General features: G+C 42.6%; 3 protein-coding genes across 4 annotated transcripts in view; 1 reads left to right on the top strand and 2 right to left on the bottom strand.

The window, feature by feature from the left end:
* Positions 1 to 45, bottom strand: part of LOC143522051 (beta-galactoside-binding lectin-like) — a 3,342-nt gene extending 3,297 nt beyond the window's left edge. Inside the window, exon 1 of the mRNA XM_077015710.1 lies at positions 1 to 45. Within this exon, the coding sequence (XP_076871825.1) occupies positions 1 to 3 (3 nt within the window). The 5' untranslated portion in view covers positions 4 to 45.
* A 1,092-nt stretch (positions 46 to 1,137) lies between these two features.
* On the bottom strand, positions 1,138 to 2,874 carry LOC143522052 (beta-galactoside-binding lectin-like). Its single transcript, XM_077015711.1, has 3 exons — positions 2,800 to 2,874; positions 2,144 to 2,312; positions 1,138 to 1,400 (listed from the first exon to the last, which is right to left on the bottom strand). Exons 1-3 carry the CDS (start codon positions 2,859 to 2,861, stop codon positions 1,254 to 1,256), a joined length of 378 nt encoding a protein of 125 aa, XP_076871826.1. The 5' UTR covers positions 2,862 to 2,874; the 3' UTR covers positions 1,138 to 1,253.
* A 2,086-nt stretch (positions 2,875 to 4,960) lies between these two features.
* kynu (kynureninase) lies at positions 4,961 to 21,068 on the top strand. 2 transcript variants are annotated; one of them, XR_013132904.1, is made up of 17 exons: positions 6,071 to 6,129; positions 8,061 to 8,231; positions 8,319 to 8,439; positions 9,922 to 10,004; positions 10,181 to 10,242; positions 10,333 to 10,404; positions 10,743 to 10,817; positions 11,197 to 11,343; positions 11,643 to 11,741; positions 12,746 to 12,819; positions 12,983 to 13,035; positions 14,702 to 14,787; positions 15,059 to 15,289; positions 15,381 to 15,545; positions 15,716 to 19,325; positions 19,753 to 19,810; positions 20,112 to 21,068. XR_013132904.1 is itself a non-coding variant. In XM_077015708.1 (15 exons), exons 2-14 carry the CDS (start codon positions 8,063 to 8,065, stop codon positions 15,495 to 15,497), a joined length of 1,389 nt encoding a protein of 462 aa, XP_076871823.1. In that variant the 5' UTR covers positions 4,961 to 5,043; positions 8,061 to 8,062; the 3' UTR covers positions 15,498 to 15,545; positions 15,716 to 19,988. The 2 variants fall into 2 exon arrangements, 1 of the variants encoding a protein (XP_076871823.1); XM_077015708.1 differs by lacking the exons at positions 6,071 to 6,129; positions 20,112 to 21,068 and adding an exon at positions 4,961 to 5,043 and having other exon boundaries at positions 15,716 to 19,988.
* Positions 21,069 to 21,756: the final 688 nt, after the last annotated feature.

Here is a 21,756-nt window from a genome sequence, read left to right as displayed (position 1 = left end):
CATCTTGTGGGATGTACCTGGGATTCCGGTAGAAAGGGACGCACTTTGAACTTCTGACGTTCCTTTATAACAATGCAAAAAGCTCGGAGGTGTGTTTTACTAATCCTCCCTCCAATGAGAACACACCGAGTGGGGAATGAACCAATCACACCGAGCCATGGTTTAGGGTGACAATGCATATTATTTATATATTTATTTTAAAATTTCATTAATTAACTTTTCATTTCAACTTATTCCTTTCTTATTTAAAGTTACAGTTTCAATTACAATTGATCATGAAATTCTCAAAATGTGTTGTTATTATTCAAGTGTGCTTTACAGGGATGTTTCCCTGTATAATAGTCCAAAGCTTCATGGACTATTCATTGCATTTATTAAACATCAATAATTTAATCCTTTCTGGAAACTGGGGACTTAAAACAGTAACAGACATGTTGTCTCCATCTAGTGTTTGATTTTAGTCATTGCAGGTTTTATAGCTTTTATATGATTTGCATACGCTCACATGAGGATAGGATGAACAAACAACCTGTTCCTAATGTCGGTATCTTCTGAAAACATTCGATTGGGAGTCTTTGTCGTACAAATCAGCATACCAACTTTCAAATTTTCATTTGCTAATCTAATTGATGACTGATAATATGTATTTAATGACCATTATCTTTATGTGCTTATGCAGTTACATTGTTGGACAAGACAGTTATGATTCGACATGACATCTATGAGTCCACGTACTTTATTTGAACATCACTTCCAGTAAAATATTGTCACACACAGGCCTATATATATATATATATATATATATATATATATATATATATATATATATATATATATATATATATATATATATATATATATATATATATATATAAAGAATTTCATTGTACAGTGTAACTATTTCTGCTGTGCACATGACAATACATTCTTGAATCTTGAATAAATAGAGCTATATTATAACTATAATAACTATATTATTGTATTACTATACTATATTACTATATGAACTATATTATATTATATAATAAATGTGCGTGTGTGTGTGTATGTCCCGTGTGTGTGAGTGTGTATGTATGTCCCATGTGTGTGTGTGTGTGTGTGTGTGTGTGTGTGTGTGTGTGTGTGTGTGTGTGTGTGTGTGTGTGTGGGTAGATGGATGAACTCTGTTCCAGGTCTGGAAATGTTATTGATGTTACTGATCTGTTTATGATGCATTTATCCCATGAACTTAAATGGGTTTCGCTTCATCAAGGTTATTTGATCTTGATGCTGTGAATCTTGACATCACCGTCCACATGGAGGTGCTGGAATTTGTCGTCTCCTGAACGGTTTGGAAAATCAATCATGTTACCATTGGGGAGTTTAATAAAGAACTGGTCGTTGTTGAAGTTGAACACCACCTGTTAGAAAGGAAAGAGCAAGAGAGAGACAGTGTGAATCATGACGAATGTTTTTACAAAAGAGCATATCCCAACACGACTTTCAAAGATGATCCTGGACATTTGCGATTTCTCTACACTAACCACTAGAGGGCACTCTAGACAAGATCCTTGATCCATTCACAGCTCAGTTATGTGACTGAACATGACTAGCGCATGACTGCTTAACTGGTATAAGCCAAAGGTTGTAACTATCATAAGTTAACTAAAATGTCCATTCAGAATTTCGTTCAGGATTGCGAGGATCTAACTGCATAGTAAAATCCAGACAACAGACCTGGAATCATGCAAAGATCATCTCTGGTCAACAAACTACAGGAGGCGACAGATTGTTTTATTCACTGAGGTGATAAAAACTACCTGTTCATAGAGGTTCAGTCAGTAGACAGTGCAACACATCAGTTCTTCATAAGACTTATAGATTTATTAATTAACTGAGTATGTATCCAAACATTAATGTACCCAAATATTAATATCTGAGAAAGACTTCAATATCCCACTGTATATGGGGTAATTTTTTATTTTTATTTTTTTGGTTTCTGGTCAGTTCTGGTCATCGTTAGTATGGAGCTAAACTAAAATGTGTCAGACGGTACTACACACTTCTGTAGAGGCACAGTCAGGGAAGGAGGTTCACAGTGGCTCAGAGATGAAGAGTGAAAATGCCAAAGGCGGAGAGAGACGGTGAGAACAGGTGAGGTCACCGTGAAGTCCGAGTCGTGCTGGAAGGGAAACTCCTGCTCCTTCTGCTCGTCTCCCCAGCCGCCCAGGTTGGAGTTGCACACGATTATTTTGCGATCCTTGTTGTATTTGAAGCGAGGGTTGAAGTGAAGGGCTGTGCAGTCCATGTTGTGGCCGACGTTGATGGAGAAGCTGAGGACAGACGGAGACGTGTGAGGGTTGTGGTGTGGAGGGTTAGCGCTAACTGCGGCACTGCTGTCCGCGCTACGGGCGAACTCGGGCGGCAAAGACGGCCGACGCGAAACACAGAGGCCTAACTGGGCTTTACGGCAGGCGGGACGTGCAGTAAAAGGATCACTGACGAGAACGAGTCAAAGTCTGTGAGTCTGGGACAACTGTAAGAGTCAAAGTGACAGAGAGCTTCTCTTTATCCCTCCAGCTGTGAAGCAGACGGCCTCCTGCCTGTTGTCCTGCTCTAAACACACCAGCGAGTGTCTTGCTGGAAATATTACACCGGTAGGAAAGGTAGCATGTAAAAATCTTAAGTAAAAGCCTAAAAGTGGGGAAAAGCTCAACTTTTCACCTATCACGTCCCTACTACACATCAGGTCTTCTTCATTGGACTGTATTTGTGTGTTTTTGAAATGCCACAGATCATGCTAACATTGGGAATACTTACGAGTCGCATCCTGATTTCACTTTGCCAGCAACGGTCAGGCTTTGTCCTGCACCAAAGCTCATGTCATCGACAGTTAGCACCTGTGCGGTTCAAAGATACGGGATGAGAAAGGTTGAAAGATGAGGTGTCGTTCATATCATATATTTATTAATATGATCAGTACTGGAGAACATGACACAAGCCAGATATGCAAACCTCTCATATTCAGCACAAACTACAATTACATATCCATTTATAAAATAAAAAAGGCTGACTGAGACTTTGATCTGAAATGCCCAACACGGTGGGCTGTGCTGTAACCGTGCTGTGTGTGGAAGCTGTGACCTCTGCTCTGCCAAACCCAACGTTAATGATACACAGGAAAGTTTTATAGCATCGGGCTTGGTACCGCTGGGGCTGACGGGCTAGACCATGTAAATATTGATCAACAATCATTTGAACAGTTATATCACCATCGAGACCCCATAGTCATTACTGTGAAGGTGTGGTACACCCAGAGATAACAGCATTGTGAGAAATTTAAAAACATCACCATATCCTTATCTGTGGAACCACAGACCTATCTCAAAACTACCTGACTACACCCAACGTGGACAGACCTGCACAAGATTAGTTACTCTGAAGAACAGGTGCTCTTCCGAATTCATAGTTGATGCTTCACTTTTAGTAATTTTTACAAACAGGATATGAAATAACTGCTACCTGCACTCTACAAGTTGTAAACTAACACCAAAAGTATTTGTGTATTGTTCAACTCTAAAGGCATTTAAATGTAAGAGTTATATGTCTACTACATTCTAACACAGTGTTGGTTTGACAGACAGGAAGAAGCTTGTGGGACTACATTGCTGTACCAATGCTAAATCAATACTCTGCTTTTTTAAGCTTAGTTTAGATCTCAGAAACTGTACCAAAATCACCCGAAAGCAAATATGATTTACAACAGTATTTTGCAACTGAAAGGGTGTAGCCAACTCTATACCAGCACAATACCATAGGAAAGAAATACAATACCTTAGACAAAGAAATAAAGAAAAGATTTGATGAGTTCTGAGACTCAAGAAACCCTGGCTTACTCACCATCTTCTTCTTGATGGGGATTCCAGCAGAAACACCTGTGATCATCTATCTTCCAGTTATATGTGAAATCCAGGGCGTAGTCAAGACGTCCTCAAGCCAATCAGAGCTAACGGTGAGTCAGATGGTCCAAACCTTTCAGACCTTCAGTGTGTGGTCCAAAACTTTCAAAACCTTCAGAACTCATTAGTCTAATAAATGATGCATGTCATGAAGTACAGCTAACATATTAACAGGTATGATTAATATTCTTATAGCACAAATAAAACTTAAAATGCTTGAAGCGTTTAGCCAATAATTAAAACCACACTACATACATATGATGAGCAGGGCTGCTGGTGGTAATAGCTCTAAGCATGATGGGAAGGCAGCAGTATATGTAATGCGGTCAGGCGTGTATCTGCTGAATATCTTAGCCATCAGCCATAGTAATAACCTTTGGATTGTCCTCTTAATACATGAATGTTTTGGTTCCTGTGCTGTTGTCATTAGCTTATCACTGTTTTAAAAAATAAGTCATAAATTTAACACTGAAGAGTAAATTTTTATAAGGCACTGCAACAAGTTAGACGCTTGCGGATGCATTTATTTAAAAGGGGGGCTAAAGATAGCAGAGAAAATGCTTAATATGCATGAATCAGTGGCAATACTTTGCAAAGTCGAGACACGTCAGACAATATAAAGGCACGAGGAACCCTGGAACACTTTGGCTGAATCTGAAATGTTATACTTAAGTACTACGCACTAGATTTCAATGTAGTATGTTCTGCTCAACCGTTAAAGCAGTACGTTCCTTCAGTAGGCGACTGGGCGGTATCCAGCTGAATCGTGGGATAGGACAGTGTGCTGCAATCACAAACTTCAAAATGTCTCCCAATTCAGTACGCCATCTGGGTACTTTTCACTTACTATTTAATGCATACTATGTGTTCGAACATTCTACTCTTTATTGTGTACTGCTTTGGTTTACTCTATAGGAGGGAAGTATGGCATTTCGGACGGAGCTTTTGTCATAGTGTCACGTAGGGCTCCGCCCCCTCTACTAGCTGTCAATCCGGTCGTCCTGTTCCATGTGCCAGTGTTTTCCTTGCCTGTTTGTCCCGCCCTTTTTCCATGGTTTTCCTCTGTCTGTCACACCCCTGTCGTCAGTGTTCCCACCTGAATCTGGTGAGTTCCTGTTGGTTCTGTGTATTTATATTCCCTGTGATTCCCTAATCTTGTGTCAGTCATTGTCGTAATTAGCTCCATGTTTCCCTGGTTCTTGTATGCTCAGTTTGTGTTTTCTGTTCAGTCTTGTTTTGTATTGTAGTTTCTAGTTGTTCTTTGTTTCCAGTATGTCGCTACGTGTAGGTAATGTTTCATGTTCTGACTCGTTAACGGATCTGACCCACGCCTTCTTCTTTGACACTGAGTTTGTAATTCCCTTTCTTAACTCTCGCTCTACTCAGCATTTGTGTCCACGCAAAGCATTACAAAGCTTTCTGTGCTTAGTTCAGCATTCTGGGAGTTGTAGTTGGGGAGGAACTCCCCATGAGGGAGCAACAGGGGGCGTGACAATTGTGCTCACTTTAATCTGCAGAGGTGGACATTCCAGGTTCAGAAAGTTAAACTGCTTCCCAGGATTTTTCTCAAGCTTGCTGGATTTTCTAATTAGTGTAATCCAGGTAAAATTAGTGGAATCAACACAATCCAGGAAGCCTGAGCAAAATCTTTGTGAGGACTTTTACTGAACCTGGAATGTCCACCTCTGTTAATATGTACCCATTGTCTAATACTCTGATAGTGTTTAAGCAGCTAGGCTAGATGTCCATTAACATGCCGTGTTTAATACATGTAAAAATAAAAATCCACCCTCTCCATTGGCCATTGCAGATTTTGTAACTACAAAGTACAAAGTTGACTCTGCCTTCGACTATAAATTTCAGTTTACTTTGATTCATTATAAAGTCCAGTATTTCCCATTCACAGTCTAAAAGAGTAAAGGTACATTCCCATATCTACAAACCTGATTTATTCACAGCTATTCATCACAGTGGTTATGGTGCTATATGAAAATAAAGAAGACATTTTTTTTTAGAGATGCCAAGAGATTCTGGCCTAATGAATCACAAACCTCACTGGCAATCATTAGCTTATTTGCAATATTTACACATGGGTTGAAAGGTCACTTTTAAAAGTATATCAACAAGTTCACAACTGCACAAAGGACAGTTGTTTTTTTTTTGTTATTTTTTTGTGTCAGCATAAACCCGGGTGAGTACACTCATTTTGGTTAATATAATATAATATAAGAACAAATAGTTTCTGGTGAATAGGTTAAGGCAATCATGCTTGAAACAGCAAAAATCTACAGAAACTCACGTCTGTTTGGGCTTAATGCATGTAGCTAATACTGCATAACGCAGGGGTGGGCAATTCATTTTCCAAAGGGGCCACACGAGAAATGTTTTAGAGAGCCAGACTAATACTTAACTCAATTCCGCACATCACATATAAACTGTACCCAGAATATATATTCTTAATAAACAAAAACATTAAATGAAACATTACAATGAAAATGTGGAGGACATCATTATATCATTATTTAATGCACGTGTGAATGTTCAGTTTAGTGCCCATTCTGCATCCGTATAGTTCTTATATTTCTGTGTTTCTTGTTAAACACTGTTCTCCACAAACTAGCTTTACGTTTGATTTCACAAAATAAATATTTAGGGGTCCATGTCTTGTTAAAACGTCTGGACTCTGCATCAAATCTTTCTTTTGGCTGTTAGCTGACATATTTAAGATATTCAACACATTTATTATTACATTATACACATATACAACACATTTATTATTACATTATTATTACACATTTATTATTATTATTAGCTGACATGTTTACTTCTTGAAAGCTCTCCAACACGTTTAAGTGAAGGTGCACACGCACGTTACATATTACTTGATTTTAAAAGTAACTACGTTAGATTACAACTTACTTTAGTAGTTACATTCAGCAGCAAAATGAGTTTTACTCACTTTATTGGAAGTGCATTTTTAACAGTAACAATGTATCTCCTGACATTACGTTTGTGTTGCTGCATGGTATTATTTGTAAATATATTTGTAAACGTAATACAAGCGAACTGTTCAGTCAGACAGCTATTTGTTGTGAAACAAAATACCATTACAATTTCAAGCATTTTAAGTAGGCTATGTTAGCCAAAATTCCAGCACTTTTCAAACCTGGAACACAAAGCAACATTAAAATTCGTCAGGTAAATGTTCCTTCACCTGTTTTTGAGGGGTGTTTCTTTATACTACCACATATCTTTACAGAGAACACTGCACAGAATGACGTGAACGTGCTCGCGCTCTCACTGGTTCGCGCACAGCGTGCGGAGTCGAGCGCTACGGTCAGACGCAAAAGTAGAACTGAGCCAAAAAGAAAGCAAAAATATATATTTTTACTAAGGAAAATAAATATAGTAACACACAGTTACTTGGATAAGTAACTTTAATCTGATTACTGGACTGGAAATAGTAACTCGATATATTACTCGTTACTGAAAAAAGTGGTAAGATTAGAGTAACGTGTTAGTGACATCACTGGTCGTAGTCACACATTCACTTTGTGCCGTCTCTTTTGTACACCCTAGCTTTAAATTGTGTTGTGCAACAGACCGACACACAAACAAAAAGCAAAAACATGGTTTCTGTCGGGATGGGGGCCACAGATCGGGGTGGGGGCCACAGGCTAGGGTGGGGGCCCAGCTTCTTTGGTCTTTAAGACCTCAAGATCACCTGCTTGGTCAGATTCCTGTAATGCTAATATATTTAGCATTTCGCTAACTAGTTTTTCTTCCATATTGCATAAAAAGTGATGAAAACATATGGACAGATGTGCTTTTATTGGTCTAATATAATGGATGGATGGATGTTTAATCGTTTTATTTGTAACATGTTACATAGCAATTGCAATTGTTAGCTACACAGCCATAGCAATAGTAGCTACAAAGCTAATTTGTAGCTAGTTGTTGGTAGGACTAAATTACTTTGCTGATGTATGTTAGCTAGCCAACACCCCATTCCCCAGTTTTCACATAACATCAAATTCCCGTTTTCCCATGTTGGATTAGTCAGACGTAAATGAGTTCATTTATTAAGTGAGTAATTTGTGCTTATCACACTCTGTGGGCCAGCCATGGACCCCGCACTTGCGAAATCCCCGCGAGAAATGATCGAGAAGGTGTCTGAACAGCTGGGCTGCAGTCCCACATCACGGGAGCTGGCTGTGTACCTCGACCAGCACGACGACCTGCGCTTCTTGCGACAGGAGTTCCTGCTCCCTAAAATAGCAGACCTTCCTCCGTGTAAGTGCACACTGAGTCATGGCAGTCCTGCTCAGTGCCGCTACCACAGTAACAGTATCGTGGACTCTCTCTCTGTCTGTCCCACAGCTGATCTGAGCCTCGCCGATGGATCGAAAGACTGCATTTACTTCGTGGGGAACTCCCTCGGACTGCAACCTAAAAACGCCAGGAAGTACATCGATGAGGAGTTGGAGAAGTGGGCGAAAACGTAAGACACAGTCGACACACTCCATAGTGTAACCCTTCATACACACGCCACACTGGACCACTTACACTTATTTTAGTGTGGGTTTCCAGTCCATAGGTTCATAGACCATAAGGTAATCCAATCATTACCTTAACATTAATAACATTACACTGTAAAAAACAGAACTTAAAATTGCTCGCCTTAGGCCTACTATGATTTTTAGTTTAGCTGAGCCAAAAATAATTAATTGCACCATAAACGATAACAAAGTAATTGGATCAGCTTACTTTATTGAGTTTCTTGTTAAAAGTTGATCTGACCTTACAACCTGCATTGTCAAAATATACAAATTGTAGTTGAACCGTAGTTAAGGCCAGGCCAACTCCTCTGCGCATGCTCAATTTGACTCCTTAGTTGAGAACGGGGCGGGGTTTGCGATTGGACTCCGGGCATCTTGAAATGGATTTCACCTGCGGCAAGCAGCGACTTACGCTACACTGTAAAAACGAAAAAGTTGAGAAAACTCAAAATTTCAAGGCAACTTACTGCACTTGATTTTTGAGTTTTGATCCCAACTCAAACTCTTACGTTTTTAAGAAATTAACTCACAGTTGAGTCAACTTATTATTTCTTGTTCCAAACGTCCAAATGTGAGTATTTTGGTTGAAATACTACCTTTGTTGCAGAAAGGTATAATAAACGTGTTAAACGTGACCCAACTTCAGTTAGCTATTCTTAGTATTGAATTTAGAAATTTATGTACATGTGAAATATACATTATCTGAACAAGATATTGTAGCGTCGGTCCAATGGGGGGTGCCAGAGGGTGACGTCATTACCCATGAGCCCTTGCAGCTCTGGCCCTGTTATGCGTATTATGTGGTGTTTATGTCTGTATAGTGTTATTAATGATTATTAATTGTGTGTTATTAGGTCCATTTTTTTTAATGTACATGTGCATTATCCGAGTTCCCCCTCCATGTATGTGTAATGTTGCTGTCTTCATGACCTCCCCCTGCATTTCATGTTCAAGGCCAAGCTATTTAAGGCCTCGAGTTTAATTGTGCCTGTGAGTGCCAATTTTCTTGCAAGGTGAGAATAAAACCTCTGTTTTTGATAAGAATGGACTTGTCTGCAGCTTCTTTCTCCTACACCAGAATAGCATGACTTGAATCATTTGGAATTATTTGTAAGCAATACTTAAAATCTGAAGTTTATATACCTGTGAAAAATAAATAATTGGAACAAGAAATAATAAGTTGGCTCAACTGTGAGTGAATTTCTTAAAAAATTAAGTTTGAGTTGGGATCAAAACTCAAAAATCAAGTGCAGTAGGTTGCCTTGAAATTTTGAGTTTTCTCAACTTTTTTGTTTTTACAGTGTACCTGCGTAACACACAGTATGAGTTGTCCGTGTTTTATCTGTACTTTTTTTAACCCATTACTGTCCTGTTACTATCCCTGAACCTTTCAAGCCAGGTTAACCCTAGCTGGTTGTTTGCAGAGGCATCCATGGTCATGAGATGGGGTCGAGACCTTGGGCTTGGGCTGAAAACAACCTGGAGGTCCTAATGGCGAATGTTGTTGGTATTGAACTTTGTCTTCTGAGAAGAGCACACTTGTGCAATAACATAGATGGTGCTAACATGACCCACAATAAGCTTATGTGGAGCAGAAAAGTGAATCAGCAGATCCATTTTCAATCAGCAGAGCCTTATTATTCATGTGTGTGTGGGTGTGTTAATGCATATGTGTGTAATAAGGTGCTAATCCAGAAGAAGTTGCTTTGATGAATGGTTTGACAGTCAATCTTCACCTTCTCATGGTAAATATCTGTGGTAAACATACAGTAGAAATCTTCACCTGGGTCTTGACACGCAGTCCTGCACTAACAATTTCTCTTCTTTCTTGTCAGCTTGCTTTTTACAAGCCCACAGCGAAACGGCACAAAGTCCTCCTGGAGAACCAGGCCTTTCCATCGGATCATGTAAGCCGAGTTGTTGTGACGCCCCCAGCACTTCCTGGGTGTCACAAAGATTTATAGCCATAAAGCAAATGCACAGAACAAAAATGACGACACCTGACGCTCACAGAAGCAGCTGTACGTGCAGAACGTTCCATGTTGAAAGGCGATGCCATTAAATGTGAATCTCCATCACAACGTTTTGAAGTAAAAGATCAATACTTGGTTACTGGTGTTAAAGTTTAGGTTAGCCATAGGGGTGTGTGTGTGTGTGTGTGTGTGTGTGTGTGTGTGTGTGTGTGTGTGTGTGTGTGTGTGTGTGTGTGTGTGTGTGTGTGTGTGTGTGTGTGTGTGTTTTATAGTATGCTGTGGAATCTCAGATACAACTAAAAGGGTTTGACCCAAGCCGAAGCATGCTTCTCCTTAAGCCCAGACAGGTAACACTCAACTCACTTATAAACTCAATTCACTTATAAACTCAATTCACTTATGGTCTCAATTCACTTATGAACTCCGTACACTTATGAACTCAACTCTCTTATGAAGTCCTGTGTCCTGTGAACTCTTGTGTCCTGTGAACTTCACTCTTGTTTGAGTTTCACAGCCTTATGAACGTAAGGTCTTTTTGAAGTGTTTCGGGTACTTGTTTGCTTTGCCCAGCGTGTTAACGTGTTCCTGTTCCTTTTCAAAGACACTTTAAAGTGAGAAAAGGAGAAGGCGTGTTTGGCCTCTCTCTCACGTTTACACAGCTGCGGTGAAACACTGCTTTACTCTCCAGAAAGCACTGAAATAACAGTGTCCCCTGGTCCACATTAGGGGGAAGATACCCTCAGGACAGAGGACATATTGTCCACAATCGAGCGAGAGGGCGACTCTATCGCCGTGGTGATGCTCAGTGGAGTCCAGTACTACACTGGGCAGCTGTTTGACATGGAGGCCATCACCAGAGCAGGCCACGCCCAGGTGACATCACAGTAATCAGTACTCAGTACTCAGGCTCTCAGTAAAAGCGGCCTGTGGTGTTGACTAAATGAAGGGGACAGACATTGACGGGATGGGAGCCCGTAGGGGCTGAACTTCCCCACTACTGTGTCTTACACAGACGTTTAACAGCTATTGATTCTGGCAGAGAAGTTCAGCACAGTTATTTGCATGTCTATGTATGCGTGCGTGCGTGCGTGCGTGCGTGCGTGCGTGCATGCGTGCATGTGTGCGTGTGTGTGTGTGTGTGTGTGTGTGTGTGTGTGTGTGAGTGAGTGCAGGGCTGCTATGTGGCCTTTGACCTCGCACATGCAGTGGGCAATGCAGAGCTACGGCTGCACGACTGGGGGGTCGACTTCGCCTGCTGGTGCACGTATAAGGTCAGTGTGCTGGTGCACGTATAAGGTCAGTGTGCTGGTGCACGTATAAGGTCAGTGTGCAGGTGCACGTATAAGGTCAGTGTGCTGGTGCACGTATAAGGTCAGTGTGCTGGTGCACATATAAGGTCAGTGTGCAGGTGCAGTATGGTAATATGGTGTGTTGGTAATATGTTCTTTTTTGTTTGTACTGTGCTCAGTTTGATCCCTTTCTCCACTTTTCTTAATAGCTTATTTTATGTCATGTTCAGTATGGTCATTGATCTGTCCTGTGTTCAGTGTGGTCATTGATCTGTCCTGTGTTCAGTGTGGTCATTGATCTGTCCTGTGTTCAGTATGGTCATTGATCTGTCCTGTGTTCAGTGTGGTCATTTATCTGTCCTGTGTTCAGTGTGGTCATTGATCTGTCCTGTGTTCAGTATGGTCATTGATCTGTCCTGTGTTCAGTATGGTCATTGATCTGTCCCATGTTCAGTATGGTCATTGATCTGTCCCATGTTCAGTATGGTCATTCATCTGTCCTGTGTTCAGTATGGTCATTCATCTGTCCCATGTTCAGTATGGTCATTGATCTGTCCTGTGTTCAGTATGGTCATTTATCTGTCCTGTGTTCAGTGTGGTCATTGATCTGTCCTGTGTTCAGTATGGTCATTGATCTGTCCTGTGTTCAGTATGGTCATTGATCTGTCCCATGTTCAGTATGGTCATTGATCTGTCCCATGTTCAGTATGGTCATTCATCTGTCCTGTGTTCAGTATGGTCATTGATCTGTCCTGTGTTCAGTGTGGTCATTGATCTGTCCTGTGTTCAGTATGATCATTGATCTGTCCTGTGTTCAGTGTGGTCATTTATCTGTCCTGTGTTCAGTGTGGTCATTTATCTGTCCTGTGTTCAGTGTGGTCATTTATCTGTCCTGTGTTCAGTATGGTCATTTATCTGTCCTGTGTTCAGTGTGGTCATTGATCTGTCCTGTGTTCAGTATGGTCATTGATCTGTCCTGTGTTCAGTACTTAAACTCTGGTGCTGGTGGTTTGGCGGGAGCTTATGTCCATGACAAACACAGGGACACGGTCAAACCTGCGTGAGTGTCCCCCCGTCTGCCTGGGGCCCGTTCTGTTTGAAAGACACATTTTAAAGAATGCGTAAAAGGAAAAAGATTCTATTGTGTTCTCTCTCTCTCTCTCTCTCTCTCTCTCTCTCTCTCTCTCTCTCTCTCTCTCTCTCTCTCTCTCTCTTTCTTTCAGACTGCTAGGCTGGTGGGGGCACAACCTGAAGACCAGGTTCCAGATGACCAACGGTAATATAGGTGCCACATAGCTGCTGTCTACACACAAATACAAACTTTTATGGATGAGCACAGAATCTTGGAGGTTTTTCAGTCGGTTTTAAAACCATGCACAGCACGGAGACAGCACTGCTAAGGGTTTTCAGTGACATCCTCCTAGCAACTGACTCGGGTGATCACGTGATTCTCGTTCTGCTTGATTTAACTGCAGCTTTTGACACGGTGGATCACGACATTTAAATTTTCTGGTTACATCAAATAGGAGGCATTTGTGGCAGTGCACTGGACTGGTTTAGGTCATACCTGACAGATAGAACTCTATGCGTAACTTTAGCTGGTTCTGAATCCTCCACAGCTCCATCATTTTATGGTGTCCCTCAGGGCTCAATTTTAGGACCTCTCCTTTTCTCATTTTACATACTTCCACTGGGTTCCACTTTTAGAAAACATGGGGTTTCTTTTCATTTTTACGCTGATGACTGCCAGATTTATATACCGCTGAAAAGAAACGACATGTGTTCTTTTAAATCATTGCTTTTATGTCTTGACGACATTAAAGATTGGATGTCGTTAAACTTTTTAAATGCTAATGAGAAAAAAGACTGAAATGATGGTTTTTGGTCCCAGTGGTCCCTGTGAGGTCCTCAGTGTTTACTTGGGTTCCCTGTTATCATATAGAAATGCAACAGTTTGTAATTTGGGTTTTAAAATGGACAATGATTTTTTTGGGGCAAATTGCTACGGTAGTGAAGGCCAATTTTTTCCATCTGAGGCAGCTGGCTAAGGTGAAGTCTATCCTTGCATGGGAACACTTTGAAACAGTGATCCACGCCTTCATAACATCGCAGTTGGATTACTGTAATGCACTTTATTTTGGAGTTGGCCAGTGCTCCCTCAAACGGCTCTAGCTGGTGCAGAACGCTGCTGCCACACTGTTGACTGGAGTGTGTAAGAGGGAGCACATCACTCCTATCCTGGCCTCCCTGCACTGGCTGCCAGTGCATTTTAGAATTCATTTTAAGATTCTTTTATTTGTTTTTAAATCTTTAAATGGACTCACCCCATCGTACCTCTCTGAGCTGCTCCATCCTTACGCTCCCACTCGGTCGCTCAGATCAGCTGGTCATTTGCCCCTGAAGGTGGTGAGGGCAAAACGTAAGCTCAGAGGGGATCGAGCGTTCTCAACTGCTGCACCTAAATTATGGAACGACCTACCGATCCATATTAGACAGGCCTCATCACTGTCAATTTAGAAAAATCGTCTTAAAACCTATTTTTATTCCTTGGCTTTTAACCCAGCATGTGACATTTTATCTGTTTTTTATTTTTATGTTTATCTAGTTTTTATACTGTATTATTTCTTAACATGTTATATTCATGGGTTGTTACATACCTTGTAATATGTTCGTTTAACTGATTGTATCTTCTGTACAGCACTTTGGCACAGCCATATAAAGTGCTATTTAAATAAAGTTGAGTTGAGTTGCTGACTTGTTTGAAAATGTGCGGTCTGCACAATAAGCAATCAAACAGCTTTCTGATTCCTGAACCTGAATATCATAATTTGCATGCTGCTGACCCCTTGTGGTTACAAACGTAATTGCACTGTGAGATTCACTGCTCACTTTAGATTTAGCGACTGTTGGCATGGGTTCTGATGAGACTCCTGTTTGTACAGTGATGGATCTGCAGCCCGGAGTTAAAGGATATAGATTATCTAATCAGCCGATTCTCCTGGTGTGCCCCCTGCAGGCCAGTCTGGAGGTGAACACATTCAACAATGACACACAGCATGTGTTTATCTGCCCTAGATGTTTGGGATTCATTGATACTGACTGCAGTTTTGATTTAGAGGAACTCGGGCTTATGTAGTACATAAAAATTTATTCCTTCATTTATCATTTTTTATGTAAACTTAGTAATCCTAATAATAATATAATGTTATCATCATCCTCATATTATAATATTATAATATTATAATGCAATATCTTATAATATATATTTTTTATTTTGTTTCGTGAATTGGCTTCAGTAGATCTTCAGTAAGACCACCATGAGAGATTTGAGGAGGAAGTCGGTTCTGTTGACCGGTTACCTGGAGTACCTGCTCCTGCACTACTACAGCCAGAACCGATCCGACCCGACCAGGCCCGTCGTCCGCATCATCACGCCCCGCGACCCGGCGCAGAGGGGCTGCCAGCTCTCCCTCTCCTTCTCCACACCTGTACGCGCCGTCTTCAAGGAACTGGAGAAGAGAGGCGTGGCGGTGAGTGGCAGAGCGCCGGACACGCACACGTGAGTCTAACTCCACGCCGGCTCTGCCCTGAGGTCACGTGTCCCGCCCGTCTGTCCCGCAGTGTGACATGAGAGAGCCCGACGTCCTGCGGGTCGCTCCCGTTCCCCTCTACAACTCCTTCACCGACGTGCACCGCTTCGTCGCTGTTCTGGGATCAGCGCTGGGTGCACAACCCTGATGCTCCGCCCCCCCCCCCGGCAGCTGACCTATCACCGGCGGAATACACGTCAGTGTGATATTGGCCCAAACTAGATTTATGTTCATTTATGATTCAATTCCTGTCCCTACCAGTCGCCATATCCTCACATTACCATGAGACATGCTTGTGTTTGGGACACACCACGCACACTATACACACTAGCAAGTAACATCTGACATTTTTCATTTGATCCCTAGAAAGGGAGAAACCATCCGGGACCAGAAACACAAAACTCCAAAGCATCTTTATGGACGTCGGTGCTCCTGTGTGCCCCATTAAACTGCCCATAAAGCGTTAGTTAATGATGATAACTTGCTGATGATGAGAAGACTGCAACTGCAGTATTTATTTTCAGATCATATTGTTAGTGCTGGCATCCGGAAACAAACAGCAGGTCATTTCAACAGTAGATTCATGGCGTCTGGCTCCCATAAAACCACGTGCTCTGTATTTCACGGACGTGGTGCAGTTTGACGGCACTGTCAGGTCTAAAGCCTGCTCTTTGCAGGATGAATTGTGAGATATAAGAGTTGACTTTAGGCAAAGATTCTATCAGCAGAGCGCTTGATTAATTTAATTAACAATGGGGCAAATGCCAGTCAAGACGAGGGAGGAGAACGTGTTGAAATTGTTTTTAACGTGCAAGCACAGTGCTGTACACACTACCCAAACCTGCACATGCCAGAACACTGAGCCCGTAAACTGATGCTGGCGTGGTCTGGATCTCGTAGCACGAGATCACATGAAACATCTTAGTGTCTACTGGTCTACTGTTCGTTCAGAGGAAACAGCAGTGGTTTTGCTGATCTCAGAACAGTGCTGCTAATGTGGTTAAAACGAAGGCTTCAAAGACCATGCCTGATTCCAGGTCTGTGTTCACGAGCACTGATGGCACAGTGGTGCCCCAGATCACACACGCAGTCCCTACGCTGCCTCTGTTTCTCATTTTCTGACTCATATTGGGAAGGGCCCAGCATGAAGCGGTGAACGGCATTGTGGGTAGTACGGATGAGTGATGGGTTGCTGTCGGTACCACACACCTCACTGCCCCGAGTGCCTCTCCCCCCAATTAACACCATCGGCGTTACCCAAGATGCCCTGCTCTTAATGTGACCAACTCTGTTTATGCCCTATTACCTTGACTGATGCCTTCTCTACAATTAGATATAATTGGCATATCAATATGCAGAAGCTAAATGGATTAACCTTCTTTTAAAAGTAATGAGGGCCTCTTGCCTCAGCTTGTGGGGGGAAAATTTACATTCATCTCTTTTATAGATGGAAGGAGGGGCACTGACATAAATAATTTACTTTAAATAAATGAGAAAAGATGGAATTCATGCTCTCTGAACATTTTTTTGCTGCTGAATTTAAGAATGCCAAATAAACGGACATCTAATAGGGAGAGACTATAGTATGTCAAATAAACGGACATCTAATAGGGAGAGACTATAGTATGTCAATAAGATATGAAGGAAGATGATGGTTTGTGCATGAAGAACTGTGATGTTATCAATTCATGTCATCAATTCATTTTAACGTGCACCTTATCTCAAAGAGAAGTGCGGAGACGTAGCAGGTGATGTGCTAATCGCTTGTAGTCGGCGTGTTTCTGGGAAGCGGGGGCGATGCCGTAGAGTGTTGATCCGAGCCCGGTTCTGGACGGGCTCTGTCCGCGGAGCGCTTCCTCTGCACCTGCTCTCCCTACACATTGTGGCGCTGAGCTTGGCTGTTAACGCTCGACAAACGAACCCCCATCGCTTTCACAAGGCAGCTTGGCCCAAGACTCGCTCCCAAGATCGGTTCTTATGTTGCGGCCTGGGCCTCTTCTAAACTGCCGTCTCAGGTGTATCATCAAGCGTTATAAATATCAGGACCAAACCCTTTCTTCTTGCCCTAAACTCATGTGATCTATTATTAATGAAGTTCAAAAAGCCATAAAGAGCAACCTCCTCCCTCCACAGTGACATGTTTTATTAGCCATTATGACTTCAGTATTTGTTACTGGCGGTTATATGAGTGCACAATGGTAGAAAGTTTTCCAGCGTGGGGACTCACAGTTCAAAGGTCAGCTATGAAAGAGTTAACATAACAAACAAAGGGTTAATTTTTACAGCACACAAACTAGCGTTGTTCCACGGCCCCTTCCTGCCGTGCCATTCCGAGTCCATGCAAACACTACGGATCCCATTTGGATCAGATGTGCAGCTCCTGCTGCTTTATTCTCCACGAGCCCTTATAGATGTTGCGGGGCTCGATGAGCGTGGGTTACGCCTCGCTGGCCGGTGTATAAGGGACAAACACGGAGGGACGTCCCCCCTGTTCTCTCTCAGGTCCCGCTTCACATCCGTCTGAACGGACAATGTACCGCCATATCAACTTATCAGAGGTTTCCATCAAAAGCTTTTGGCACTCAGAGGAAGAGATGAAGGAGCTGTTTTCAGCCTTTTATTAAACACTTATTAAATGCTTCATGAATACCAGAGAAGGCAGAAGAAGGCGGATAAAATACTATTGTGACATGTAACAGTTGGAGGGGTGAAAGTGAAAAATGACAGAAAACTAACAAAGAAAGAAACGAAAGAAAGAAACGAAAGAAAAGCTCAGAGAGAAATGGCTTTTGAATGTGTCTCAGCGATTTCTCTTTCAAATCAGATACTCTAACCTTGTTAGCATCTGCACTGATTTCCATATTAATGACCCCTTCTGATACTTCAAAGTAATGAATAATTGACAACAAATGAAATGTTTTGATTGTCGTTGCCACAAAGCATATTTAAAGTTTTATATGTTGCTTCCTAGCTAATTGTGCAGTTGGCTCATGCCTGCAGGGTGTGTCCTGGGTTAGGCTGCTGTATCCACAGGCTTGGAGAGACTGTCCAGAGGGACGAAGAGAGGGAGAGAGGGATGGAAAAAGAAGGATGAAGGCAAGAAATAGAGATGGTGAGAGGGGCAGAGTCCGCAGAGATGGAGGGATGATGGAGGAATGTTGGTAAATGAGAACAGACGGATGGAGGAAAGAGGGGTGAGACAGACAGCAGGTGGGAAAGGTAGAAGGCAGGTCCACAGCACTGACCTGGGATCAGTAATGAAGGAGCACAGAGGAGCTCAATGATCTGGAGGGACCGAATGGCCAGATAGAGTCTTATAGGCACACCGCTAACACAAGCAGCTGGAAACCCAGAGCATCAGGTTCACAGGTACAAGGCGGGTCAGGGCACCCACAAGGCGGGTCAGGGCACCCACAAGACGGGTCAGGGCGCCCACAAGGCGGGTGAGGCTGTCCAGCTGATGGGGCTATAAGGCTACAGGCCCGAGTGCTGGGCTGGCTGACACCACTTCCATATTGTTACCAAATCAGCCTGTGAATATCCAATAATACGGAAGCAGAGAGAGAGAGAGAGAGAGAGTGTGTGTGTGTGTACAGTGCATACAGAAAGTTTTCAGCCCCTTTCAAGCTTTCCACATTTTGATATACTTGAGAGTCAAGATATATACATTTTTCACTTATTTATATGGAAATTTTATATTGTAAATGTAATAAAAATAATATACAGAATTAATCTGGTTACATAAGTATTAAATCTCTTCACTTAGTACTTGGTTAAAGCACCTTTGGCAGCCATAACAGTGTTGGGTATCAATGGTTCATCAAGATTGGATGGGGAGTGTGTGCACAGCCATTTTCAGGTTTCTCCAGAGATGCTCCTTTGGGATCGTGTGCAGAACCCGTCCAACACTTCTGGTGATTGAGGGCAAATCACTCATCCTTCATTTCTTCAAACCACCGCGTCTGATTTCCTTCAGGTGACTTTCAGAAAACTCCAAACAGGCTCCAAGTGATTTTTTACAAATGTGAATGTCATAAACAATCTGCTTATGTAAATTGTATGTTTGTTATCTTTAATTACATTTACAAAACTAGAAAAAATGTAATTTATGAGAGAAAAATATGATTAAATATAGGAAAATATGGGGAAACTTTAAAACCTTCATTACACACTGTATATGTTTAGGAAGGAATGTTTTTCTATGTGTCCTGATCAGCCCTTAGAGGTGACAGTGACTTAGGGCAATGTTTGTTAAAACCACCAGTGTCTGTTCTTTGGTAATTATATGTTTTGATGGTGATCCCACACAGGTATGTGACACACTGCCTCTCACGGCGGATATCTGACACTGATGTTGACAAGATGCAGATTAATTTTGGTCTCTTCGGTCTTTAACCTTGCAGGGACTGGAGACTGACTGATACGATGCTACAGCGACCTGCCCCAGCACTCCTGCCGAAGGTGTGTGTCTGTGTGTGTGTGGCGGTGGGGGTGTCAGAACCTCGGGATTTGTTATGCACATGTGTCTAGTATGTGTGTGTGCGTGTGTGTGAGACAGTTGACAGCCGGTGCAGACTCAGGTCTGTCTGTCCTGAAGTGACTGTCATATTGGATTGATTTCCTTAGTGCTGATGTGTGTTTAAGTGTGTGTGTGTGTGTGTGTGTGTGTGTGTGTGTGTGTGTGTGTGTGTGTGTGTGTGTGTGTGTGTGTGTGTGTGTGTGTGTGTGCGTGTGTATGTTCCTGTAATCCGGCTGGCCGCAGCAAGCGTTACCTTGTCATCCTGCAACACGGATCAAAAACCAGACAAGCTGGAAATAAACCCAACCATGACCTTGAGTTCACACCGGAGACAAGCTGGCTGACAGGACCACACACACACACACACACACACACACACACACACACACGGAGAGGGGGCTTATTGCAGTTATGAGACAGGAGAGGGCAGACCAGCACTGTGGAAAAGATGCAGAACACTTCAGCTGCTAAGCTTCATCCAAAGACTGGACAACACTAACGCACAATCGCCCTAAATTAACAGAAATCTACAGCTATGCAATTCAGGATCGTTTCCAGTCTAAGAGAACTGGAACTGAAACGTATATTTATAACTTTAACTAAATTTTGCTTCCACACCATTTAAATTGTTTCAAACCATTTAAATTTCCATTTTAATAGAAAATTGGTTTTGTTCTGCAACAGAACACTGCCTTTTTAACTGATTTTTAAAGACTTCTTTCTGTGGTCAGAGCGGGAAGCCACCGCCGTGTCTGTGCTGTGGTAACGGAGCCGAGGGGAAGCTCATCTTTTCTTCACTCCTCAGCCTTTATGAACTCGAATATTATTTAGCGGCGAGCCCGAGCGCATTTCGGAGCAGAGCTCATTAATAATGGACCGGGTTGGGTCTGCGGTGCCAACAGGAAGCGGGCGGCCTCTGAAACGGCACTATTGTTGTCCGCAATACCCACTCAGGTTGTTGGAGCGAGTGCGTGGACAGCGCGCGGGGTGAGCGCGAGAGGAGACAGCACGACGCGCGCGGGGTGAGCGCGAGAGGAGACAGCACGACGCGCGCGAAACTTCTGTCCGCTGAGAGACTAAACTGGCCCGTCATCTGCTGGGAAACGAAAATGTGTGTGAATGTTTGTACAATAGTTTATGCAACTCAGATAATTCTTCTTTAAGTTTACGAACGTTTGACTTTTTTTCTGATATTTACCAGATTAGTTAGGCTTGTGAAAAAAAATATTAAACTGATTTCACATATCAAATCTACAAACTGGTTTAATTTACTTTCACGGTTTTAGGTTACAGAATTTGTATATGATTTGTACTTCACTGATGTTTTCATGATATCATGGTTTTCATTTGATTGAAAACGTGAAGGGGTATAACAATGTCATGAGCCATGCCCGGAGTCGTTATCATAGTCATAGTCTAAACACTCCCCTCCCCTCTCCTCATCTCCTCTTCTCCTCTCCTCTTCTATCCTCTCCTCTCTTCTCTTGTCCTCTTCTATTTTCTCCCCTTCCATCCTTTCTCCTTTCCTCTCCTCTCCTCTCCTCTCTTCTCCTGTCCTCTTCTATCTTCTCCTCCCCTTCCATCCTCTTTCCTTTCCTCTCCTCTCTTCTCTCCTCTCTTCTCCCCTCTCCTCCCCTCTCCTCCCCTCCTCCCTGGGAACAAACAGCCCCCCAGTCTCCTCCGAGTGTCTGTTAGGCTTACAGCCCACTTCTTCCCCTCTCTTGCCCCCATTTCTTGCCCCCCTCTCTTGCCCCCCTCCCCAGACAGGTGGCCAAGCTCACTCAGCCTGGCCGCCGGACTCCCCACAACAGCAGCCGCCATCACACGGCCAAGCCTGGCATCCACCCCGTGACCTGCAGGCCTTTCCCTCCATCACCGTGTGTGTGTG

The sequence above is a fragment of the Brachyhypopomus gauderio genome, chromosome 8 (genome assembly GCF_052324685.1).
Source record: "Brachyhypopomus gauderio isolate BG-103 chromosome 8, BGAUD_0.2, whole genome shotgun sequence".
Lineage (NCBI taxonomy): Eukaryota > Metazoa > Chordata > Actinopteri > Gymnotiformes > Hypopomidae > Brachyhypopomus > Brachyhypopomus gauderio.
The sequence above is the reverse complement of the archived record's forward strand: the minus strand, read 5'-3'. Positions and strand labels throughout refer to the sequence as shown.

Bases quoted from the DNA above. Each gene is read 5' to 3' on its own strand.
- LOC143522052 (XM_077015711.1), bottom strand. From the start codon at position 2,861: ATGAGCTTTGGTGCAGGACAAAGCCTGACCGTTGCTGGCAAAGTGAAA. The intron at 2,313-2,799 runs GTAAGTATTCCC...GTCTGTCCTCAG, and splicing joins GTGAAATCAGGATGCGACTC to CTTCTCCATCAACGTCGGCC. The intron at 1,401-2,143 runs GTGACCTCACCT...CCTTTCTAACAG, and splicing joins AGCACGACTCGGACTTCACG to GTGGTGTTCAACTTCAACAA.
- kynu (XM_077015708.1), top strand. From the start codon at position 8,063: ATGGACCCCGCACTTGCGAAATCCCCGCGAGAAATGATCGAGAAGGTG. The intron at 10,818-11,196 runs GTAACACTCAAC...GGTCCACATTAG, and splicing joins TTCTCCTTAAGCCCAGACAG to GGGGAAGATACCCTCAGGAC. The intron at 13,036-14,701 runs GTAATATAGGTG...CTGTTTGTACAG, and splicing joins CAGGTTCCAGATGACCAACG to TGATGGATCTGCAGCCCGGA.